Source organism: Aquarana catesbeiana, linkage group LG05 (genome assembly GCF_042186555.1).
Source record: "Aquarana catesbeiana isolate 2022-GZ linkage group LG05, ASM4218655v1, whole genome shotgun sequence".
Taxonomy (NCBI): Eukaryota; Metazoa; Chordata; class Amphibia; order Anura; family Ranidae; genus Aquarana; species Aquarana catesbeiana.
Genome location: NC_133328.1, coordinates 169,496,998 through 169,524,494, shown reverse-complemented (window position 1 = coordinate 169,524,494; position 27,497 = coordinate 169,496,998). Strand labels below are relative to the sequence as shown.

Sequence of the window (27,497 nt, the reverse complement as noted above, 5' to 3'; positions counted from 1 at the left end):
CAAGTTCCTGGTACACAACCTGCGCAATCCCACATTTACAATTGATCTGTATGGGAAACAAACTCCACTGGGGTAGCTAGAACCACACATATAATAGATATACAAGGCTTGATAATGCACTGCTCTCTCCCTGGTACAGAGGAGAATAATGTATATAGAATTATAGGTTTGTAAAAGATTCTGATGACCTTTGTTGTTAACAAGGGTTAATAGAAGCTTTCAGTGAGAAAGATAACATGTAAAGGTCATATGCACATACTGTAAATTACATCCATGCAGCATGACCATCATGTTGTCATCACTGAATAGATTAAAGGAAGTCCCTGACATTTGCCCCAAATAAACAAAGTTTTTTTTTTTTTTAGATGACAATGCATTATAGATAAGTAGCACGTTTAAAAAATATAATCAAGAAAATTTGAGGGAAATTTGCCTCCTACTGACATTAATGCATTTTATCAAAGAAATCTCAAGTCACATTTCTTACCCCTAAGGCATGAGTGAAACTGGGATTTTATAAATTTTGGAGAAACTGGCTGGAAACAATTGAAGGCAGAAATTTTGTTGTGCATCTCTACTAAGGAAATGTGCACATATATACACTATATAACCAAAAGTATCGGGACAGCTGCCTTTCCACGCACATGAACTTTAAATGCATCCCAGGCTGTCCACAAGGTTTAGGAGTGTGTCTATGGGAATGTTTGACCATTCTTCCAGAAGAACATTTGTGAGGCCAGGCATTGATGTGAACGAGAAGGCCTGGCTCGCAGTCTCTGCTCTACTTTATTCCAAAGGTGTTCTATTTGGTTGAGATCAGGTTCTTCCACCTCAAACTCGCTCATCCATGTCTTTAGGGATCTTGTTTTTGCACTGGTGTACAGTCATGTTGGAAAAGTAAGGGGTCGACCCCAAACTGTTGCCACAAAGTTGGGAGCATGAAATTGTCCAAAATGTCTTGGTATGCTGATACCTTAAAAGTTCCCTTCACTGGAATTAAGGGGCCAAGCTCAAACCCTGAAAAACAACCCCACACCATAATCCCCCCTCCACCAAATGATTTGGACCAGTGCACAAAGCAAGGTCCATAAAGACATGGATGAGCGGGTTTGAGGTGGAGGAACTTGACTGGCCTTCAGAGAGTCCTGACCTCAACTTGATAGAACTCCTTTAGGGTTAATTAGAGCAAAGACTGCGAGCCAGGCCTTCTCGTCCACATTAGTGCTTGACATCACAAATGTGCTTCTGGAAGAATGGTCAAACATTACCATAGACACACTTTTAAACCTTGTGGACAGCCTTTCCAGATGAGTTGAAGCTGTTATAGCTGCAAAGGGTGGGCCAACTCAATATTGAACCCTATGGACTAATACCCTGTACACGCGGTCGGACTTTCCGACAACAAGCTCACATTGAACATTTCCAGTTGGAAAATCCGACCGTGTGTACACAGCAAGAGTGGGATGCCATTAAAGTTCATGTGTGTGTGTAAAGGCAGGTGCCTCAAGAAGTTTGGTAATATAGTGTATCTTTTACTTGTTATTATTTCCTTCTCTTCCAATTTTTGTACTAAAAAAAAAAAAAAAAAAAAAAAAGAGAACAACTGGGAGTATGCATAGAGATCATTAATGGACTCTGTGTTTTTATGATCTACATGAGTGTTATGAAGGCAGAATCTAGATTTAATTTATCCAACCCTCTTTGAACACCCAAAACCTATTCTTTTGTGAAACGATATACGTAAACAGTAAAAGTAATATATCATCAGCCAACTGGTCAAATATTAACCACAGCAGAATGCCTGATATCAGATTAGCAGAAGTGTATAGAATACTCTCATTGGTGATTTTCATACAATAGAAAACCTCATGGCAATAACCATAATACAACTAAATTGTTCTGTTTGATACGACAGTTGCGGCATGAACTGTATGAATGAAAAATAATACATATGGACATTCAAGGTTTCACTCCTTTTCATTCGTCATATCAACTGTTGTACATATCTGCATTCACTGCGGTCTGAATGGATTTAAGCATTGTTGTATTGCATATGCTGTTTATAAATGTATTGTACTCTTGTATCAAAGTATTTTTGCCTGAAAAACATAGATCTGAAAGGTTTTTTTTTCTACTTTGTTACACCTTTTTAAACTATTTATCAGTAGAAAGAAGAGGGTGGACAGGGACAAATGGAAATAAGACAAAACTATTTTTCTTCGCTGCCCACACACAAAATCATGTGTACGCGGTCTGCTACTGCAGGTGTTACTCTAGTTATTAGCAAAGATAAAGCATAGGATCAACTGAGCAACAATAAGAACACACTATAAAAGTGCACATGCATCTTATTTTTATTAGTATAACTCACCACGATTAGAAGGCTCAGATGCACAGAGTCTATCTGTTGTTTTATTGCTGCCATCACTGCTTCTTGCACTCACTGGTTCTGATTGCATAAGATATTTTTGAGGCTCGTCATCATCCTATATTGTAGAAAATAATTTCCAAATGGTTATTTGCTTAAATCAAAATGTTTATATGCTTACAAGGTCAAATATCAGTGACTACTATATACAGCAGGGGTTGCAACCCATGCCACATTGTCTTCTTTGCTGGCACATAGCATCATTGACTTTAATTGACAGCTCCCTAGAGTGTCAGGGAAAAGCAAGAAAGAATGCAGGAGGGAAGCTGATAAAAGGGAGGCATGCATACTGAAGAAGAGAGCAGGGATAGAGAAAAAATGAATTCTGTTTCCCAACACACACAGATAGGTGCTGGTTGCTGGAGTGCAAGGATGTCTAGCAGATTGGAAACAAGCTGCAACTGCCCCCCTACCAAAGAGATGTGGCAAGGGACTAGTTGAGTGGGAAGTATACACAGGAACCTTTCCATGTTTTCCTGCCTGGGACCATAAAGATTGAAACACCACTTGAACATCAATTGCCATACAGCCATCACTCTGTAAGGGTTCAGCCAGCATAGTCTGTGTTTAGAAGGTATAGAGAGAGAGATATTAGAGATGAGAGTTTAAAAAGAGTTAAGAGCCTAGTCTGGTGTTTGAGACCATCTGTGTTTTGGGAATATCCTGATCCACACCTCACCCTTCTTCCCATATTGCAATGTACAATAAACCAAGTCTTGTTTTGATTTCACTAAAGTGACTGGCGCCCATTCTTTTTTGCACCCTGAGAAAAGAACTACACCTGATATTAAAAGTGCCTGGGATCTTTTTGCCATGTAAAAGTGCTTCTGACATTTTTACTGTAGCTGTTGGCATCTGCAAGTCAACAAACACGGGAGCCTTCCAGAAACAGGTACTATATCTATTTTGAAATCATATACTTTAATTGTACAAAGTTGGAACCATTATGTAACTTCTTAAAAACTGGTTGCACCAGAGCAAAGGGGTATATATTTATGCAATCAAGGCTGTAGTTAATTGCACGTATTTGAGAAAACTATGTAGATTCCTTTCCAGTTTGGTATTCTTGAACTAGTTTGTGTAGATCAGTGAAAATCCAAATTAAATACATTTAAATTCCAGGTTGCAACACTATAAATTGTGGAAAATCTAAATCTATGAATCTAAATTTTCGCTCTCTACATTTTTTTAACTGTGCAGCCTTACTTATAAGATATTTGTTTTTCATCTCATATTTAGATTTATTGTGGCTGACTTTTTTGGGAGGGAAAAGTAACGAGTCCAAGATACACTGTCAGCTACTAAGTCCAACACACTGTCTCCAAGCTTCCATTTGTGCAGTATGTGACACCAGGCCTCTGACAGAGTCACTACTGTTAAATGTAAAGTGACCTTTCACTGCCTGACTTAAACTGAACAGTCAAACAAAATAAAATAGGGGCAAATGTATATAAGGGCTCATGCACACAGCTGTATGAACATGCAGCAACTAGTAAGGAGGATCTTGCTGGCAGAAGTTGGCATATGGAACTCCCTGGGTAGATTTGTATTAGCTTGGTGATGTCATAATACTTCCCCAAACCATCTGAAATGATATCCTCGAGCCATCACAATATCAATGCAGACCTCACTGCATGACCTATGATGCAGTTAGCAGGCATTGCTTCCCCAATTATACCTTGCCCCATATGCTTCAGGTTTATATAACCCTGTAAATTAAAATTTCTTATAAATAAAAGCAGAAAATAGAATCAGTTGCTTACTACATCAGCTAACTATGTATGAAAAACACAATATATCATAAATTACCAATTATGGAAATGAAGGGTCAAACACTGCCAAAATGTTCAATATATCCATAGCAGCAAAAGGGAGGATTACATTTTTAAAACAATCTGCATAAAGCTATTATGTCACACTTCCAAACAACCAGAGTAAGATTTACTCTAAGCCTACGTGCTTGACAGATATGGCTTTAGCACACTCATAAATGTAAAAATGAATTGCAAAATAAGCAAGTTATTCTCTCAGATAAACAACTAGATATGCACTGCTCTCATTTTTATCTAAATCAAAGCTTTATTAAGCTAGCGGAATGGATTGGAAGCTAGTGCCATGTGCTGCTGCTTGGTAGATAGCAAATGTCACCAGCGCTAAAACGTGACCATGTGTGGATAAGAAGGGATCACAGATAGTAATGTGGGGTCTGGACCCGGTGCAGCTGGACAACAGCCATAGCTGGAGGATATGGATAAAACAATGTACGGTACAACAAAATGATCCAGCGCTCAATGGGCTGACAGAGAAGGCAGTCTCACAACAGTCAGGGGAACATAAACATGAATAGTTTATTCAATAATATACATATGAACAAATCCTGTTGTCAATGCAAAAAGACGTGGAGAGAGATGAAAGGGAAAGTGGCTTACGGTGTCACTGGAGGTCTTCAGAGCAACGGCTGACAGCATCTAAGTGTGGGGAAAAAACCCGCAGCAGGGGAGGCGCCAATGTCCCTGCTGCGCTTCAGCCGAATGGGAGACGCACTCAGCGGTGTGTAGAGGACAGATGGACGTGCTGGAGGAGGAGGCAGAGGCAACGGTCAGCGGGAAGATGGAGAGCCGAACTCTGTGCTTCATGTGTCAGAGACGCCAGACCAGCTGGTGTGCTGACAGGAGGTGGGAAGATGCCGCGATCCATGGATGGATCCGAGCCGCTTTCTCCTGATGGAACCAAACACATTTGTGGCTGCTCACTGCTGGGTAGGAGTATCCTGGAAGGATGCAACATCCGGGAGGGTGGAACCAGAGCTGTGTTGGCTGGCGTGGATGAAGGTCAGCGCTGATGGAGACTATGGTGACTGGATCTACTCAAGGACCAGTGTGACCCGCAAGCTTCTCGGTTGTCGTGACGATGCGTTTCACGCGCATGCGCTTTTTTAAAGTCACGGGAGTGGGCAACCAGGAAGTTTAAATAACGCGTAAGGGCAGGGAGTAAGTAGAGCAGTGGGGGCAGGACAATTTGGTAACAAGCGTTAACCCCTCGTTGCTCAGAAGAGAAACATTGAGAATATACATAATTATGCATATTCAAATAATCCTTAGTGTTATACATGTACATGATAAGCTTAACAAATAACAATCACAACAACACAATAGTAATATTAAAAATTGGTAGTGACAATCAGAATTTAAGAAAGAATCAAAAATTAATCAATCCCACTTGTCAACACATGTTAAAAATATATATGTATATGTATCTACAAATAAATATATATAAGGAGTACACCAACGATCAAATGAAAAATATATGTATAAATGCAAATTTAAAAATGAAAAAAAAAAAAATAATATATATATATATATATATATATATATATATATATATATATATATATATGAAAAAAATAATAATAAAATAAATACCTATTAAAAAAATGACAAGATAAGCATAAAAAATAAATAAATAAAATAAAATAAAAATTGTGCAATTGCACTGATTAATGACCAAACAAAATGAATTGCCAAATATGCATATAAATAACCATAAATAGATACTGCGGCCACTAAAATCAAATGGGGGGGGGGAGAGAGAAAGGGGGGAAAGGAAAGGTAAAAGACAGGGAAGGGAAAGGGGAGGGAGGAGCAATGGGAAAAAATAGAAAGGTGGAAAAAATAAGAGGGGGGAGATGGGGGAGGCGGAAGAAAGTGATAAGGGAAGGAAAGGGGTGGGGGAAAAAAAGAAGGGGGAAAAGGGAGACTGGGAGGGGCGGAAGGGGATATATGAAATGAAAGGAGGGAGAAGGGGGGGGAAAGAAAAGTGGGAATACAAAGGAGGGGATGGGGAATGAAGAAAGGGTGGGAGGGAAATGCTGTGAAAGGAACTCGACAAAACTGCATGTTTCTAATTCCTCATTTAGCCCTTTGGGGGCAAGAGAGTCAAACATATAAATCTAAAATACTTCCCTTTTGCATAATATGGAAAATCTCTCATTTTGCAGTCAAGGTCCCTTTAGGGATAGTCTCTATAACAAAAACTTCCAAGCATTTAATATCATCATTCTGCATGCAATGGAAATGCTGTGGGACGCTATGTTCATCGCATCCTTTCTTGATGAACCTGCTGTGATCAGCAATTCTTGCAGGTAGAGCATGCATAGTGCGACCCACGTACACAAGGCCGCAGGGACACTGTAAAACATATACATCGAAATCTGTAGAACATGTAATGAATTGTTTAATCGTGGAAGTTTTACCTATGTTGGTGGTGATCTTATTGCTACCATAAGTGATAAATTGACAGGTCAGGCATTCTCTTTTTTTGCACTGAAAAATGCCTGTCCTGTTATCAAAATATGCTCTGATGTCTAAGGGGGATCTAGTGAACTTAATAATCATTTTGCTTGGTGCTAATATATTTTCATAGTCCATGCTCTTCTAAAGGTTACTTGAGGAGCTTCTGGTAACTCAGGGGCCAGACGTTGGTCTAATAGTAAGATATTATAATGTTTTTTTATTATTCTGGAGACTGACTTGAATTTATCATTAAAAGTTGACACGAATCTGACTGTATGATTGTCATTCACCTCAGCTGGGATTTTCTTTTTAGAGAGAGCATTCATATGTGACAGGAAAGCATCTTGAACTAAATCCAGTGGAAAGCCCTTTTCCTCAATTTTTTTATCATAGAGCCACCCTGTTTGACATAGTCATCTACTCTTGATCAGGTTCTTCTAAGTCTGTTAAACTGCCTTCTGGGAATGTTCTGCTTCCATGTGGGTTGGTGGCAGCTGTTGAAATGCAGGTAGAAGTTCCCACTGGTGGGCTTAACATGATTTTTGGTAACAATACCACTATGATCATGGGTCAGCACTAAATACAGAAACGCCAACTCCTTGGGGTCAAGTAAGTGTGTAAAGGATAGGCCAAAAGGATTAGCATTACAGTGTGCCACGAAGGAGGGGAACACATCTGGGCCACCACTCCAGATGAGTAGGATGTCATCAACATATCTGCCGAAAAACACAATGTGCTCAGAAAACGGGTTGTTGGCCCAGATGTGTCTCTCCTCCCAGTAGCCCATTGCTAGATTGACATACACAGGGGGAAAATTTGCCCCCATGGCTGTGCCCCTGCATTGTAGATAAAACTGTTCAAAAAATGTAAAATAATTGTGTCTGAATTCAGTTGATTTGACCAGAAATTGTGACTGTAAGGAATTGATGTCTCCATTCTGGGTGAGGAAATGTTGCATGGCCATAAGGCCTACCTCATGGGGTATAGATGTATAGAGGGGAGCAACATCGAGAGATGACCACATGTATCCCTCTTCCCAAGTGTAGTGTTGGAGAGCATCAATAACCTGACTTGAATCTCTGATATATGATGGGAGTTGGAAAACCAAGGGTTATAGAAAAAAAATCAATGTACACTAATAAGCCGTTGGTAAAGCTATTGGTACTAGCCACTATGGGTCTTCCCGGAGGATCTCCTTTTTTTTTTTTTATGTTTTTCTTGTCATTTTTTTCAATTTTTTAATACGTATTTATTTTATTATTATTATATATATTTATATATATATATATATATATATATATATTTTTTTTTTTTTCATTTTTTAATTTGCATGTTTACATATATTTTTCATTTGATCGTTGGTGTACTCCATATATATATATATTTATTTGTAGATACATATACATAAATATTTTTAACACGTGTTGACAATTGGGATTGATACATTTTTGATTCTTAAATTCTAATTGTCACTACTAATTTTTAATTTACTATTGTGTTGTTGTGATTGTTATTTGTTAGCTTATCATGTGCATATATAACACCAAGGATTATTTGAATCTGCATAATTATGTATATTCTCAATGTTTCTCTTCTGAGCATTGAGGGGTTAATGTTTGTTCCCAAATTGTCCTGCCCTCACCTTACTCCCCGCCCTTACACACTATTTAAACTTCCTGGTTGCCCACTCCCGTAACTTTGAAAAAGCGCATGCGCGCGAAAAGCATTGTCACAGCAACCGAGAAGCTTACGGGTCACACTGGTCCTCGAGTACATCACCATAGTCACCATAGCCTCCATCAGCGCCAACCGTCATCCATGCCAGCCAACCCAGCTCTGGTTCCACCCTCCTAGATGTTGCATGCTTCCAGGACACTCTTACCCAGCAGTGAGCAGCCACAAACGTGTCTGGTTCCATCAGGAGAGAGCGGCTCGTATCCATCCGTGGATCGCGGCACCTTCCTACCTCCTGTCAGCACGCCAGCTGGTTTGGCATCTCTGACACATGAAGCAAGGAGTTTGGCTCTCCATCTTCCTGCTGACCGTTGCCCCTGCCTCCTCTTCCAGCACGTCCAGCTGTCCTCTACACACCGGTTCAGCGGAAGCGCAGCAGGGACATTAGCGCCTCACCTGCTGCAAGGGTTTTTCCCCACACTTGGATGCCATCAGCCCCCGTTGCTCTGAGGACCTCTAGTGACACCGTAAGCCATTTACTTTCCCTTTCATCTCTCTCCACCTCTTCTTGCATTGACAGTATTAACAGTATTTGTTCATATGTATATTATTGAATAAACTATTCATTTTTACGTTCCACTGCCTGTTGTGAGACTGCCTTCTCTGTCAACCCATTGAGTGCTTGATCATTTTGTTGTACATGTGCTGCTGCTTGAAAAGCATATTCGAAGGGAAATATAGCGTTTTCTTTCTGTATTCATTTAATTTAGGACTGAAAAAAAAAGTAAAATTACAAAAACATATTTATTTTTCATAAGTAATTTTCATAGCCAGCAGGAGTAGCTCCAGACTCCTTTTCATTTTTACTAGGCTAGTCATCACTGCTATGCTGAACAAGCCTGTTTTTTTTACAAAGCTCAAATTACACACACTTTGTTTAGAGCCACTGCCCACGTGGGTCTATACAGCTCCTGAGACCCTGTTCGATCCCATTGTTGTGTGCTGCATTATTTAAAAAAAACAATGCTTGTACCTTTTTTCGTGTGTTAGGCAGCCCATTTAAATGAATAGGCTGCCTTCATGTACAACGCATCAACATGCATGCTAACACAGTGCAACAGTGTGAACCCAGCCTTACTGACCTTCCATTAGACAGTCTAAAATCAATCTGTTCTTGCTTTGCTATCTCTATAGAAAAACTATAAAGCTCTGTACCATGGGTGCACTTTCTATAAAAGGTTTTAAAACAAATAAAAGCAGAAAGTTAAAAAAAAATAACACTAAATGTATAGCCTAGCCATAGTCAAAGGATAAATAAAAATAGCAGCTTTGCTGCAACATTCACTGGTGTTGTCCCTTACAGAAAATCCACTTCATAGCTTTTTTTGTAAATTTTTTCACCAGGCGATCCTGCTAGTAACAGACTTCCTCTTCTATGGTGACCACTTTTACTTGCTGTACTGTATCTATAGAGAAGCAGTGTTATCATCACAGGCTCGGTTCTTATTGAGAGCCAGGCAGGGCTGACAACACTACCTGGGATTTCAGTACAGCAGAGGCAGAGTGCACAAGAAGTTATGAGCTCACTGGATTTCCAGTAGGATCAACTGGTATTTTTCCTGTACTAGAATCACGTTTAACCTCTTCCTGACCAGCCGCCACAGTTATACTGCGGCAGGTTGGCTCCCCTGAGCGAGCCGTCGTAGCTATATATTGGGATAGCAAGCGTGTGCTTGCTTGTGGGTGCCAATGCTCGTGGCTGACGGTAGCGATGACCGCCGGCCATGAGCAATTGCGAGCATGAGGGACAGAACACGGAAGAGTGTGTGTAAACACACAAATCCGTGTTCTGTTCTGAGAGGAGTGACAGATCGTGTTTTCCTATTAGCTAGGAACCACGATCCGTCACTTCCTCTAGTCAATCCACTCCCCCTTCAGTTAGAATCACCTCCCAGGGAACATGGTTAACCCCTTGATCGCCCCTAGTGTTAACCCCTTCACTGCCAGTGACATTTTTACAGTAATCAATGCATTTTTATAGCACTGATCGCTGTATTAATGCCAATGGTCCCAAAAATGTGTCAAAATTGTCCAATGTGCCCGTCATAATGTCGCAGTCACGATAAAAATCGCTGATCACTGCCATTACTAGTAAAAAAAAAATAACAATAAAAATGCGGGGATAGTTCTCAGTAGAATCCAACTGGTTTTATCAATTCCTTCAATAAAGACATACTCTACATGCCCATTTTTCTTCTGCTAAGATATTTTCCCCTATATTTCTGTCTTAGATAAAATAGTATTTTTTTTTGTGTGTCTTATATACTCCGAGTGGCGGGGGGGGTGGGGGTGGGGGTTGGCGGGGCTTGTTGAAGGGAAGGGGTTTGGGGTTTGATTTTTTTTTTTCTGGGGGGTTTTGGTTTGGTGTGATTTCTATTTTTGTGGTTTTGTCTGTATTTTGTCAATGTCATTTTTTATAAAATAATAAAAAGGATTTGATTAAAAAAATAATAAAAATGCTATAAATCTATCCCCTATTTTGTAGACGCTATAACTTTTGCGCAAACCAATCAATAAACATTTATTATGATTTTTTTGCCAAAAATACGTGGAAGAATATATATCGGCCTAAACTGAAAAAAAATTTGCTTTTTTTTTTCCAAAAAATGGGGATATTTATTATAGCAAAAAGTACAAAATATTGTGTTTTTTTGTTTATAGTGCAAAAAATAAAAACCGCAGAGGCGATCAAATACCACCAAAAGAAAGCTCTATTTGTGCGAAAAAAAGGACGTCAATTTTGTTTGGATGCATTGTCGCACGACCGCACAATTGTCAGTTAAAGCCACTCAGTGCCGAATCGCAAAAAGTGCTCTGGTCAGGAAGGGGCTAAATCCTTCCGGGGGTGAAGTGGTTAAAGAGACAAAAGATGGGGAAATGTGAATGTATCTGAGTGAACAAAATACTTAAAATTGTTTAATGACATCAGAAAAATGTCCAATGTCTATCTTTTAGAAAAAAAAAATACTTACACGGAGCACATTAATGCTAAGTTGCTGAAAATTACGAGACCTCAACTCCTTCTTTCTCTGCTGATTTTCATTATATTTTTCCTCTGCAAGCTGCCTAAAATACAAGATGTAAATTTCAGTTTACAAAGCTTCTTTGAATCTGAAATGCTATTTTTGTTACTAAATAAAAAAAAATGTAGTTTGTACTCAATACATCTTTAATATTTCAGGACCTAATAAACTAATGCCGCGTACACATGATCGGACATTCCGACAACAAATGTTCGATAGGAGCTTGTTGTCGGAAATTCCATCGAACATTGTGTAGGCTCCATCGGACATTTTTTGTCGGAATTTCCGTCAACAACCCAAACCGAAATGTAAGAAATGCCAAGATCATGACTAAAGTTGTGAGAAGTCTGCACAGGAATTTTGGGGTACGACGATCCAAGGAAACTGCTTCTAAAAAGTAAGTAGTTGTCGTGTGTTCCTATTATTATTATTACGTTCGTGCTGCTCCATGTGCTTTTCTTTACTGTTGTACAATTTAAAATGGCAACTTTCAGGTTCGTGGGCACAGTAATCATTCGTAGTAAACATTGTTTGTTCGCCCACTAATACGATGTTTTTGGCAGATACGGGTTAAATGCATTTGTTCAGGCCTATTTGTATTCAAAGAAGTTTATTACATTGTTGTCTAGATGGGTTTGTAACTAGAAAGAAATGCAAACTTGATTCAGTGTAAGAAGAGGACACTCAGCAGCTGTTTACACATCTGGACGCAGGAGCACTAGTGTGGGACACCAGAACAAACTTTTTAGGGTGTCCCACACAGGTGTTCCAGTGGATATTAGGGGTGTCTCCATGTGTGAAACTTGACCAAAAAAGGTAAGTATTCCAGCTTGAAGAAAGGGAAAAAATCATGTCTTCAGCTTGGAACTCTGCCAAAACAGACAATTGTACACGACACTTCCAAGCAATGTTTCCTATTCCTATTTCTGCCCTCAAATATCTGTGTGTTAAGTATACCTTTTTTTTAATTCACATAGGGGAGAAAAGACTTGGGACATCAGAGGACACCAGGGACCCCCCACCTCCTAAAGAAGGGGAAATCCCCACACCACAACCTGAGGATGTGGAGGAAGGAGAGGTTTATGAATTGGGTGAAATAGTGACCACAACAGGTGAGTGTCTGAGACCACAGCTTCAGGTAATAGATGCATGCCTGCATATTTGGAAGAAGAAACACATTTCACAAGTGCAAGTGCACAAGTCCTAATCAGGAAGATCATGGTGTGCAATCATGATTTACAGAAGATCAAGGAAGACATCAATGATGTTGAAAAAAGACTCAAAAACATAAATGATGTTTTAGGCAGAATCTAAAACACACCAAAATTTTTTCATAAATTTCTTTAAAATTTTGAAAGCCAAATTTCGAAGATGCACACAGTGTGTTAACATGTGCTATCTGCCATCACGGGATATCAATGTACGCGTTTTGTGAATGCAACCCCTTCCTCACAACTCAAGTAGCTGAGAGGAAGGGGTTGTACCCCCGAAACACATCCATTGATCCCCCATGATGGGAGCTAGCACATGTTGACCTTAGGCATGGGATCAGGAGGGAAATCCCCATTTTGACTCTCAATTCATGTGCATCTTCAAAATTTGGCTTTCACAGGGGTGACATCACCACATCTGATGAAGGCAATATCAACACAGTTTGGTCATCCTAATGTCTGATATTGCCTTCAATTTATCAAAGTTGAACTTTGTAAGTTCCTGAGTTGTGTATTGTTTTATGCTTTTAAAAAACATGCCTGTTTACTACAAAAAAGGATATTTCTAATGTCTAAAAAAAATGTAATTATAAAAATATGTTGGTTTGTTTAAAAACCCTTTTCTAAATGCACGTGAATGTGCACAGAGTAAAAAATGTTCTACTCAACAATGTGTGGCTTCTTCTTTCAATGCTCAATAGCAGTTTTTTGCTTAAGTTGGTGTTTACAGTGACAATGGGGGTTATTTACTAAAGGCAAGTCCACTTTGCACTACAAGTGCACTTTCAGTGCAGTTTCAGTGCACTTTTGCAGTGCACTTGTAGTACAAAGTGGATTTCCTTTAGTAAATAACACCCACAGTGCTTTATGATTTGCAACAATCAGGCCATTTTCATCACTCCAAAAAATTAATTCATGGTGCTGAAAATTATGAATATTTTTATCAGTAATGCATTACATACATTAACAACAAAAACAAGGTGTGTGTGTGTAGCAGACCCATAACATAATAGTTAGCTGAAGAAGAGATTGTCACCTCATGTATCAAAGAAATTACGTTTGCACTATTGAAGAAAATGGACAAAAAGAAAAGCCCATTGGATAACCTAGGAGACTGCTAAAAGAAACACAAGCAGTAAATCAAAGAAAATATTTTTCAGATTAAAATAAAAATTTATTTTAAAAATGTTTCTACAACATTTTCTGGCATATCAATGGCCCCTCTACCCACAAAGTACTTCATATATTTTAGATGGACCTTGTGGGCGCTTTGGGGGGGCATGCCAGGACGGCCAGCTTTAAGTGCCGTCAGAGTTTGGTCTTGAAACATAGTTCATTGAATTTTTCCTTAAAAAGTTGTGGAGAATGCAGCATGAAAGGATTATATGGTTAAGTTTATAATCCGCCATCATGATGGCGTAAGGAATAGGCGGAACCGGCTGGCCATTATCCCAAAAGCATTCTCCACCACTCTTCTGGCTCTGGCCAGCCGGTAGTTAAAAACCCTCTGGTCCGAGGTGAGGGTCCTCATCAGGAACGGCCGCATAAGGTGATCACCCAGCCCAAACGCTTCATCAGCGACAAAGACGAACGGCAGACCAGCCACGTTGTCTTCCAGAGGTGGCAATCCCAAACCACCACTCTGGAGCCGCCTGTAGAACTCGGTCTGGACGATGACTCCACCATCTGACATCCGGCCATTCTTCCCCACGTCCACATAGAGAAACTCATATGTCGCCGTCACCACCGCCAACATCACAATACTATTAAACCCCTTATAGTTGTAATAGTATGACCCCGAGTTGGGGGGGTGGGACTATGTGGACGTGTTTCACATCAAGTGCCCTTCCGTAATTGGGAAAGTTCCACCGCTGGGCAAATTGGGAAGCCACAGTCTGCCATTCCTGTGGCATTGAAAGAAATTGTGGAGAGAGCACAACCAATGTGACAGTTTCATTCCCGACATGGACTGTAACTGTTTTTTGAAACTTTTAAATCAATGGGTTTACTTCTGCTTTACCATTAACCTATAGAATATCTTAACCCATCTTTCCTTAAACCCTAAAGCTGGGTACGCACAATCCGAATATGGGGCGATTCAACAGGAGCCGGCTGACATTCCAACAGTGTGTGCAGCTGCCTGTCCGACAGAAGCCAGTCTCATGACCAGCTTCTGTGGAATGGTCTTGCTAGAAAACCAACATCCAACCAGCAGCCATTGGCTGTGAGCACTAATCAGTGTGTTCTGGAGGGGGGCAGTCCCCCTGTCAGGGCATAATAACACAGCGGGAATGATTGCCGCACTAACATCGTTTGTGTCAATATGGCGACCTCTCAGTTTTTTTGTTTAGTCTGCTGGGTTGAACAGAAAAAAACAATACATGAATACCTAGTCTAAATAGACTACACCGTCAGATCATGAATTTGAACAAAAACATTTTCATAGGATTATACGTTCAGTTAATTGATTTTATGCATATTTATTACTTGGAAAAGCCTCCCTTGTGTAGACATCCAAATGCCCTAAGACTTCTGCTTAAAAAAGGGCAGCCTCAGCAGGATCAGAGCTGTCACTCAACTGACACTAAAGTATTATAGTATTCCCCTTCACTCCTGGCTTCTATATAAAAGGTTATGTAGGGAGTTGAAGAAATACTGGGCCAGCACAGGAAGTAATTATACACTCCCAGAAGAGGAGAGGGCTATGACATGCAAGGAGGGAGGATCTGTTCTAGGGAATTGACTTTTCTGGATTAGTCACATTTTCTATCAGGTCCAAAGGCACATTGCAAGTGAATAAAATAATTTATGGAAAGGAACAACACTGCAGCCATACATTTAAAATACTTGATTTTTCTGTGTGTTTAAGTTGATGACAGTCTATTTATCTTAACCCCTAAAAGTGAGCCTTTGGATGCTTTGCTTATGCAGGATATAGCAGCAAGTACACTGTAACCACAGCCCTGCAAGTAGTATGTATGTACCTTCTCTTTCCTGCCTAGCTTCTCTGCTTGGCTGCCAGCAGCTGAGAAAATACCTGCTACTTCCAGGTATGGGGAAGCATGTCACTCACTCCTCCCATGTGAACACATTGGTGTTTGGTGATTGGCCACTCAGACACCTAGCACTGTCACATGGAGTGGGGGAGTCCAAAGCCCTGTGTATCTTCTTCTCTTCATTCCCAGAGGCCAAATAGAGCATTGGTAGGCAAGGTCCATATTCAGTTGATAGCATCACGCAGTTGCTGCAGATTTGTCAGCTGCACATCCATGATGCGAATCTCCCGTTCCACCATTTCTCAAAGGTGCTCTATTGGATTGAGATCTGGTGACTGTGGAGGCCATTAGAGTACAATGAACTCATTGTAATGTTCAAGAAACTAGTTTGAGATGATTTGAGCTTTGTGACATTGTGCATTATCCTGCTGGAAGAAGGCATCAGAAGATGGGTGCACTGTAGTCATAAAGGGATGGACATGGTCAGCAACAATACTCAGGTAGGCTGCGGCATTTAAATAATGCTCACTTGGTACTAAGGGGCCCAAAGTATGCCAAGAAAACATCCCCCACACCATTACACCACTACAACCAACCTGAACGGTTGATACAAGGGAGGATGGATCCATGCTTTCATGTTGTTTTACGCCAAATTCTGACCCTACCATCTGAATGTTGCAGTTGAAATTAAGACTCATCAGACCTGGCAACGATTTTCCAATCTTCTATTGTCCAATTTTGGTGAGCCTATGTAAATTGTAGCCTCAGTTTCTTGTTCTAAGCTGATAGGAGTAGGACCCAGTGTGGTCTTCTGCTGATGTAGCCCATCTGCTTCATGGTTCAATGTGCTGTGCGTTCAGAGATGGCATTCTGCATACCTTGGTTGTAACGAGTGATTATTTGGGTTACTGTTGCCTTTCTATCATCTCGAACCAGTCTGCCCATTCTCCTCTGACCTCTGACATCAACAAGACATTTTAATCCACACAACTGGATACAACACAACTCACTGGATATTTTCTCTTTTTCAGGACCATTCTCTGTCCCTAGAGATGCTTGTGCGTGAAAATCCCAGTAGATCAGCAGTTTTTGAAATACTCAGACCAGCCGGTCTGACACAAATAGCCATGCCACATTCAAAGTCACTTAAATCCCCTTTCTTCCCTATTGTGATGCTCGGTTTAAAATTCAACAAGTCCTCTTCACCGCTTCTAGATGCCTAAAGGCATTGAGTAGCTGCCATGTGATTGGCTGATTAGCAATTTGTGTTACCAAGCAATTGAACTGGTGTACTTAATAAAGTGGCCGGTGAGTTTATATATATATGGCAAAGTGTGAATGTGCAATGAATGACCCCTATATGCTGACCTTATCATACAACAGGAGACTCCAAGTGACAAAAGCATAGGGGTCTTGCTTTAAAACCACATAGCACCAAAATCCCAGCGTCAGAACATAGTAGTCCACACAAATCATATGTACTGTACATACAAGCATTTATATACAGTATGCAGATAAAATTAAAACATATTATTTTCCCTTTGGTATTCACTTTCCGACCTTCAGTGTAAACAAAGTATATAGAAAAGAAACATTTTATTAGGTAAAAGAAAAAAATTACATTCTGTATAATTATGGAAACATTCACTGAAAACAGACCACCAAGTCAGCCTCTAAATATGTTTTGGTTTGAAATTTGTCTCTTTGCCCTTAACCGCCCTCACTATATAAAAACACATTACCGTATTTATTACGGTAACAGTCTTTGTGATGCCCAGTGGTTCTCTGTTCCATGGAATGAAAAGTTTATTTGCTAAATCTTTAAATTAATCTTTCCTCAGTTTTGATGCATGAAGCTGCATGTTTAGCTTCCTATGAATTCACCATTGCATAATAACAAGTGTTCAGTGTACAGTGTGTACAATTATTTTGTCTTTTGTTATTTAAGTCAAAGTGTTAGGTCCACAGAAGTATATAAACCATCATTACTGGTAAAATGAAGGTGATGTCTACAACTACTTCTATTTGTTGTCAATAAAAATCCTACTGGGTCCTGGGCGGCTAAGGGACAAGGCTCATGTGTAAGATTGATTTACAGTAAAGTAGATCTTAACCCAGTCACTAAAATCTTATATAAAAGTTAACATGTTAGGCAGGCCATATATGGTTCGAATCTCGGCCAGTTTAACAGGAACCGGCCGAGATTTGATGAAGACAGTGGACCAGCAAGAGGGATTCGCACATCAACACCGTCTCTGTTGATGAGGGAATCGAGAAAATTTCTTTCCTGCAACCCGTGGGGATTTTATGTGATAGACCAACACAAAGTGGCACATAACTGTCAAGTGGAAGGAAAATGATAAATGGTTTCACAATGTTTTACAAATAAATATCTGAAAAGTGTGGCGTGCATTTATATTCAGCCCCCTTTACTCTGGTACCCCAAACTAAAATCTAGTGCAACCAACTGCCTTCAGAAGTCACCTAATTAGTATATAGAGTCCACCTGTGTGTAATTTAATCTCAGTATAAATACAGCTGTTCTGCGAAGCCCTCAGAGGTTTGTTAGAGAACCTTGGTGAACAAACAGCATCATGAAGGCTAAGGGTCACACCAGACAGGTCAGGGATAAACTTGTGGAGAAGTTTAAAGCAGGGTTAGGTTATAAAAAATAATCCCAAGCTTTGAACATCTCATGGAGCACTGTTCAATCCATCTTCTCAAAATGGAAAGAGTATATACAAAGAAAATTTGCGCCAACTCTCAGAAAATAAAGCAGCCAACACAACAACTTGACCTGTGTAAATGTGAAAAAATATTATATATAAAGTGTGGCGCTAGTGATGATGCCTCATAAGAGGTAGTGTTAACCTTATCAGGTGTGTATAAAAAAGAAGAAAGGAAAAAGGGAGGAGTTGGAGTGAGGGAGATATCACCTTCCCCACCCGTACTTCCCCATAGGTGAGTTCAACATTAATAGGAAATACGTGCAAAGATATGTCTGTATCTGTATGCTAAGTAAGTGAAGATATTAGAAGGTAGATGTTCCGTATCCTGACAGATAGGGAACACCTATCAGACTGGTACCTGGAGGTTCAACTCCAGGTTCTAATCAAACAGAAGAAGGAAGCTAAAGGAAAAAGTATTGTTAAAGCTAATACAATGATGTATACCAAGTACTATGCCTCCCAAAGGAGAGGGGGGCTAAAATAAGTGAATATATAATCAAAAGTCCATCAAAGTGGTAAGTACATAGATGCAAACATATTTAAAGTCCACCATCTTAGATATGGGATTACTAGATGTCAATCTAGGTATAAAAAGTTCAATAGGCTGTGGTAAACAGGGACTGTTGAACGTATCCCTGTTCAGAGGTAGGTTCTTCCCTTAGAGTGGTGACTTTGGCCCAAAAGGAACAGGTATATAGTGCCCTTACCAGATCAGGTGGACTCACAGGCCCTTGGCGGTGAGTCAAACAAGCTTTGTACCGTCGAGCGGTGTGGGGCTGTAAAGCCGTATGTCGTTCCTGGATAGGATTTCCCTGGTGTCACCGGAAGGCACGCCTCTGGCTCGATAAATTTTCCCAGATGTCATCTAATGGTGCGTCCTTGGCAGGGCGCAGCTGGAAGCCGGGGTCAACCAAAATCTTCAGGTAAAGGCAACCTATTTCTCAGCAGCCAGCACCATTTTTGTAGGTGAAACAAGAAAAAAAGAAAAAAACCTCCACATAGTGTAAATCTTTCTTAAACGTGACGACGTTTATTAAAATAAGCTTTTTGCAATAAGATACAAAAAAAGTGGGGCGGTAAAAACTAGGCTCAAAATATTGTAAAGAGTCCCAAGATTAAAAATTTGCGCAGTAGGTGATGGTGAGGGTAAAATCCACAGAAACCCGACGCGTTTCGTCTTCAAAGACTTCTGCTGGGGTATGGAATTGCCCCCCATCTACTGCGCTTATATATGTAGGGGCAAACAATGCAGAAAATCCGATTGGCAGCGAAACCGGGCATGACTTCCGGGTTGGGCGGCGCTAGCACTGGCCAAAAGATCATGTGTAGTTAGAGTGGCCAATTGTATTCCTTTTGGATGGTCAAAGCCAGACCTCACTTGCATCCTCCAATCTCTAGTACAGCGTCAGCCCATGTGACACGTTGGTCACGCCGCGATCACGTGATCCGTTCGATGCGGAGTGACGTCAGACCGTTCAGGGTCTGCGTGTCATAAATAATAGGGAGCCGAGGCTTGTAAGATCGAGGTATGGAGCGCAAACACAGTGACGGCCAGAAGTAGGGGAGGAGTTTTAGAAGGAAGACGGCCCAATCGAAAAACCGGAAGTCATATCGCCGGATATATGCTAGGCAAATCGTAAACATCTCCCAATTATTATGCTTATTAGGGGTGGATCTTCCTGAGTGCATAAACCCTCGGGCATATCGGGCAAAAATTCATAAAAAAAATTCATAAGTAACATATATCGAAAATATATCATACAAACATCTATATGTAGCACAATAACCCAAAAAAGAGAAAAAGAGAGAAAAAAACAAAAAATTTTTTCTTTTTCCCTTTTCCTTTCCTCTTCTCTCTTTCTCTCTCCTTCCTCCTCTGGTATATCTGTCCAAGTCCGTACAATTTTAGGACCTGTATATAGTGGTGATATCTCTATAAGATTCGAAGTATGTAAAATGGATCAGGGTGTGCCTGTCTGTATGAATAGAATCAAGGTGCATATGAAATTATTAATCAGGCATTAATATGCCAGATATACTGAAAAAAGGCTATTACATAGGGCCAAAACGGGATAGGGTAACCAGGGGAGATTTTTAAGAACTATATCTCAGCCAGGGTCTATCCCGCCTACTTGTATATAGGAAAAAAAAGGAAAAGCTATAATATAATATGAAGAAGAGAACAGTGAGAAGCAGAGAGTTTGGGGGACATCTAAGGGGGTCCTACCAATGTGTCCAGTTGTTTAGAGGAAGATCTTAGTGACTAATTAGGTGTAAGGAATAGGTCATCCAAAGGTACTCAGAGTGAGGGAAGGGGAATTCTATTCATCCCACTCACCCAAATGGAAAGTGCTATGACAAACTTTCAAAGGTCCACCAAGAGGAATAAATCGAAAAATTGTAAAAAATATATAAAAATATATAAAAATATATAAAAAATTACCCAAAAGGTAGGGAGGGGAATTCCATTCACCCAACTTACTCAAAATAGAGAATGTTATGATAGACTTCAGAGGTTTCACCAAAGGTAAAGCAGGGGGAAAGGGATGAGAGAGGTGGTTAGACAGAAAAGAGACAAGGAAATCTCCAAGGGGAAGAAAATGTTTACTATCACAACAATCTTTGAGAGGGGTTGACAATGCTTATGACTGATTGATAAAAGCATTGATATCCCAGTCTACATTGAGCCCATGGGGTACATAGCATTTAATGAGATGTATCCAAAAGGTCTCAAGTTTGGAGACACCTCTCACCCTTGGTTCCCCCCTCCAATGTGGTGTGAATCTATCTATAATTTGAAACTTTGTTCCGGATGGATTTTGATCATGATGATGTAGGTAGTGTTTTGGTACACTGTGGTTTGTGCGTCCCTTTTTTATAGCTGTGATATGTTCGTTCACTCTTATAGCAAAATTACGCTTTGTGCGACCAATATATTGTTTTCCGCAAGGACAGGTGATGAGATATACAATAAATTTTGTGGTACAAGTGGCAAAACTTTTCATTCTATATTCCTTCCCAGTCGTAGATGAAGAAAATGTTTCGATCTTTCGTGCTTTACAAGTATTCAGTTTGCATACGGAGCATTTTCGGCAAGGGTAGAAGCCTTTTAGGTCATGGAAGAAAGAAGGGGCTTTCGGAGGTTCTATCACTCCTGGAGCGATCTGCCCCCCTAATGATGGCGCACCTTTATAAATAACTCCTGCACGTTCGGGGAGTAAAGGGCCCAGTATGCGATCATTTCTTAGTATTTTCCAGTGTCTTGTGATAATATCCTTTATTTGTTTATGTTGGATGGAATAGTTGGTGAGAAACGCCCATCTATGTTTGTTTTCAGGGGGTCTTCGGGGGCGCTCATCCAACAAGGATAGTCGATCGATGCGGGCTACTTTTTGGATTTCCTGTTCAGTCTGAGCTTCATCATACCCTTTCTCTTGGAATCTAAGTTTGATGGTCTCAGCCTGTGCGTAATAGTCTGTTAGACGAGAACAGTTACGTCTAATTCTCATTAGCTGACTGCGGGGGACTGATTTCAGCCAGGCTGCATGGTGACAGCTGTCGGTTGGGATATACCCATTGCGATCGGTGACTTTAAAGAACGTTTTCGTTTCTAAATGGCCGTCGACAGCTGTAATTTCAAGGTCCAAGAAATGTATTGAGGAAGTACTGGCTTCATATGATAGATGAATTCCAATGTTATTCTCATTGAGATGGAGCATGAAGTTGTTTAGTGAATCCAAGGAGCCTCTCCATAGGAGGAGGATGTCGTCAATATATCGAGCCCAAAAGACCAATTGGGAAGGGTTCAGGGCTCTGACGACATCCTCCTCCCATTTGGCCATAAAAATATTGGCCAGGCTGGGGGCCTTTTTATACCTAGATTGACATCTAGTAATCCCATATCTAAGATGGTGGATTGCGGCGTGACCAACGTGTCACATGGGCTGACGCTGTACTAGAGATTGGAGGATGCAAGTGAGGTCTGGCTTTGACCATCCAAAAGGAATACAATTGGCCACTCTAACTACACATGATCTTTTGGCCAGTGCTAGCGCCGCCCAACCCGGAAGTCATGCCCGGTTTCGCTGCCAATCGGATTTTCTGCATTGTTTGCCCCTACATATATAAGCGCAGTAGATGGGGGGCAATTCCATACCCCAGCAGAAGTCTTTGAAGACGAAACGCGTCGGGTTTCTGTGGATTTTACCCTCACCATCACCTACTGCGCAAATTTTTAATCTTGGGACTCTTTACAATATTTTGAGCCTAGTTTTTACCGCCCCACTTTTTTTGTATCTTATTGCAAAAAGCTTATTTTAATAAACGTCGTCACGTTTAAGAAAGATTTACACTATGTGGAGGTTTTTTTCTTTTTTTCTTGTTTCACCTACAAAAATGGTGCTGGCTGCTGAGAAATAGGTTGCCTTTACCTGAAGATTTTGGTTGACCCCGGCTTCCAGCTGCGCCCTGCCAAGGACGCACCATTAGATGACATCTGGGAAAATTTATCGAGCCAGAGGCGTGCCTTCCGGTGACACCAGGGAAATCCTATCCAGGAACGACATACGGCTTTACAACCCCACACCGCTCGACGGTACAAAGCTTGTTTGACTCACCGCCAAGGGCCTGTGAGTCCACCTGATCTGGTAAGGGCACTATATACCTGTTCCTTTTGGGCCAAAGTCACCACTCTAAGGGAAGAACCTACCTCTGAACAGGGATACGTTCAACAGTCCCTGTTTACCACAGCCTATTGAACTTTTTATACCTAGATTGACATCTAGTAATCCCATATCTAAGATGGTGGACTTTAAATATGTTTGCATCTATGTACTTACCACTTTGATGGACTTTTGATTATATATTCACTTATTTTAGTCCCCCTCTCCTTTGGGAGGCATAGTACTTGGTATACATCATTGTATTAGCTTTAACAATACTTTTTCCTTTAGCTTCCTTCTTCTGTTTGATTAGAACCTGGAGTTGAACCTCCAGGTACCAGTCTGATAGGTGTTCCCTATCTGTCAGGATACGGAACATCTACCTTCTAATATCTTCACTTACTTAGCATACAGATACAGACATATCTTTGCACGTATTTCCTATTAATGTTGAACTCACCTATGGGGAAGTACGGGTGGGGAAGGTGATATCTCCCTCACTCCAACTCCTCCCTTTTTCCTTTCTTCTTTTTTATACACACCTGATAAGGTTAACACTACCTCTTATGAGGCATCATCACTAGCGCCACACTTTATATATAATATTTTTTCACATTTACACAGGTCAAGTTGTTGTGTTGGCTGCTTTATTTTCTGAGAGTTGGCGCAAATTTTCTTTGTATATACAATTTTCAATTTTCTGACTATATTTTTGCAGCCTCTCTATCTATCTTGCCATTCACTTGGGAAGCTTATTAGATATGGATGTGTTTGAGTATCGAACCAATCGCACCTTTAATACAGAAGGGGTGTTTATAGCCCTCAATGTTGACTCAGAGATAGGAGGCCTATTTTTAAGGCTCAAGAACCTGATGGTCTCTGAGCTACATTTAGAATGGGACATTGCCTTCTTGGAGCAGTATTGCAAAGAACGCATGGTCCCAAGAGGGCTTAGATGGACAATCCACCCACAACAGGGAGATCTCGATGTTGAATCGTGGTTCCATTATTTTAATGAGGCAGGGATCTCACTATTAGGGTTCCTGATTGATAGAAAACGAACCAGAAGAACTATCATAGATAAGGAAATCAAGGAAATCAGAGAGAAACTTCTTCCGCATAAATCCACTATGGAATATAATAATCTTTCCACCAACTTGAAAAATCATTTGGAAAAGGAAGAACGAGAACAGAAGCTTAAGAAACAGAAAAAATACAGCAGAGATCTTAGTGACTATAAAAATGGAAATGTTTTCAGCTGGCAAACTAACGATCCGACTAGAAATACACATGACAGCGAACATCCGCCTATGGAGGTGGGGGGTCTATCTGAGTCCAGAACACCACATCCTCCAGTGGCCCCTCTCATGTCTAATTCTAGAAACGGAATGAACATTCGCTCTACCAACCCCCCCCCATCCCCGCACCCCAATACAATGGCCCCTCTTCCCATCCTGGGAACAGAGGGAGGAATAATAGGGGGAAGGGGAAAGGTAACAGAGATCGTACAGTGCACTATGAACAATACAGACAGGACCACTCACCTAGGAGACGTAAGACCAGCCAAAGCGACTATTATCAATACCAACCATATCCGCCAAGAACTCCAATCAATACTAGGAACCGATTTTCACCCCTGAGGGACGAAAGATCTGACGAGTATCGCAACTCTCATCACCGCTATGATGTTAGGGATAGAGACTACCCCGAGAGATCACCGTTTAACTACAACCAGGATGTACCAAGATATCCATATTCGGGGGATTTTCCCAGACAGCAAGAATACCCCAAACGAAACCAAGAACAAAACGCGGTACCTGAGGGGGGAGGAGTACCAGTAAAAAGAAAGCGGACATGAAGGATAATGGCATCTTCAATTTAAGTAAAGCCAGTTTCACTCCAGCTGAACTTGGCACCTTAACCACTTAAGGACCGCCTAACGCCGATTTACGTCGGCAAGGCGGCACGGGCAGGCAAAATCACGTACATGTACGTGATTTGCCTCTCGCGGGTGGGGGGTCCGATCGGACCCCCCCCCGGTGCCCGAAGCGGTCCCGTTCTGTTCCCCGGCGATCCGAGATGAGGGGGAGGCCATCCGTTCGTGGCCCCCCCCTCGCGATCGCCGCCGGCCAATGGGAACACTCCTTTGCTGCTGTATGCTAAACAGCAGCAAAGGAAATGATGTCATCTCCCCTCGGCTCGGTATTTTCCGTTCCAGCGCCGAGGGGAGAAGACATCAATGTGAGTGCACAACACACACACACACAGTAGAACATGCCAGGCATACAAAACACCCCGATCCCCCCCCCGATCGCCCCCCGATCCCCCCCCAATCACCCCCCCCCCCCCTGTCACAAACTGACACCAGCAGGTTTTTTTTTTTTTTTTTTTTTTTTTTTTCTGATTACTGCATAGTGTCAGTTTGTGACAGTTACAGTGTTAGGTCAGTGAATATTACCCCCCTTTAGGTCTAGGGTACCCCCCTAACCCCCCCTAATAAAGTTTTAACCCCTTGATCACCCCCTGTCACCAGTGTTGCTAAGCGATCATTTTTCTGATCGCTGTATTAGTGTCACTGGTGACGCTAGTTAGTGAGGTAAATATTTAGGTTCGCCGTCAGCGTTTTATAGTGACAGGGACCCCCATATACTTCCTAATAAATGTTTTAACCCCTTGATTGCCCCCTAGTTAACCCTTTCACCACTGATCACCGTATAACCGTTACGGGTGACGCAGGTTAGTTCGTTTATTTTTTATAGTGTCAGGGCACCCGCCGTTTATTACCTAATAAAGGTTTAGCCCCCTGATCGCCCGGCGGTGATATGCGTCGCCCCAGGCAGCGTCAGATTAGCGCCAGTACCGCTAACACCCACGCACGCAGCATGCGCCTCCCTTAGTGGTATAGTATCTGATCGGATCAATATCTGATCTGATCAGATCTATACTAGCGTCCCCAGCAGTTTAGGGTTCCCAAAAACACAGTGTTAGCGGGATCAGCCCAGATACCCGCTAGCACCTGCGTTTTGCCCCTCCGCCCAGCCCACCCAAGTGCAGTATCGATCGATCACTGTCACTTACAAAACACTAAACGCATAACTGCAGCGTTCGCAGAGTCAGGCCTGATCCCTGCGATCGCTAACAGTTTTTTTGGTAGCATTTTGGTGAACTGGCAAGCAAGCACCAGGCAGCGTCAGGTTAGCGCCAGTACCGCTAACACCCACGCACGCACCGTACACCTCCCTTAGTGGTATAGTATCTGATCGGATCAATATCTGATCTGATCAGATCTATACTAGCGTCCCCAGCAGTTTAGGGTTCCCAAAAACGCAGTGTTAGCGGGATCAGCCCAGATACCTGCTAGCACCTGCGTTGTGCCCCTCCGCCCGGCCCAGCCCAGCCCACCCAAGTGCAGTATCGATCGATCACTGACACTTACAAGGCACTAAACGCATAACTGCAGCGTTCGCAGAGTCAGGCCTGATCCCTGCGATCGCTAACAGTTTTTTTGGTAGCATTTTGGTGAACTAGCAAGCACCGGCCCCAGGCAGCGTCAGGTTAGCGCCAGTACCGCTAACACCCACGCACGCAGCATACGCCTCCTTTAGTGGTATAGTATCTGAACGGATCAATATCTGATCCGATCAGATTAGATCTATACTAGCGTCCCCAGCAGTTTAGGGTTCCCAAAAACGCAGTGTTAGCGGGATCAACCCAGATACCTGCTAGCACCTGCGTTTTGCCCCTCCGCCCGGCCCAGTCCAGCCCACCCAAGTGCAGTATCGATCGATCACTGTCACTTACAAAACACTAAACGCATAACTGCAGCGTTCGCAGAGTCAGGCCTGATCCCTGCGATCGCTAACAGTTTTTTTGGAAGCTTTTTATTGAACTGGCAAGCACCAGCGGCCTAGTACACCCCGGTCGTAGTCAAACCAGCACTGCAGTAACACTTGGTGACGTGGCGAGTCCCATAAGTGCAGTTCAAGCTGGTGAGGTGGCAAGCACAAGTAGTGTCCCGCTGCCACCAAGAAGACAAACACAGGCCCGTCGTGCCCATAATGCCCTTCCTGCTGCATTCGCCAATCCTAATTGGGAACCCACCACTTCTGCAGCACCCGTACTTCCCCCATTCACATCCCCCAACGAAATGCAGTCGGCTGCATGAGAGGCATTTTTATGTGCTCCCGAGTACCCCTACCCAACGAACCCCCCCCAAAAAGCTGTCGTGTCTGCAGCAAACGCGGATATAGGCGTGACACCCGCTATTATTGTCCCTTCTGTCCTGACAATCCTGGTCTTTGCATTGGTGAATGTTTTGAACGCTACCATACACTAGTTGAGTATTAGCGTAGGGTACAGCATTGCACAGACTAGGCACACTTTCACAGGGTCTCCCAAGATGCCATCGCATTTTGAGAGACCC

General features: G+C 41.7%; 1 protein-coding gene across 2 annotated transcripts in view; it reads right to left on the bottom strand.

Annotated features, from left to right (window-relative positions):
• NEK11 (NIMA related kinase 11) overlaps nucleotides 1-27,497 on the bottom strand; it is a 505,456-nt gene that overhangs the window by 163,099 nt on the left and 314,860 nt on the right. For both annotated transcript variants that reach the window (XM_073630337.1, XM_073630339.1), the window contains exons 11-12: nucleotides 11,427-11,520; nucleotides 2,372-2,486 (exon numbers count right to left, since the gene is read on the bottom strand). In XM_073630337.1, coding sequence (XP_073486438.1) covers nucleotides 2,372-2,486; nucleotides 11,427-11,520 — 209 coding nt within the window. The remainder of the gene's footprint in view (nucleotides 1-2,371; nucleotides 2,487-11,426; nucleotides 11,521-27,497) is intronic.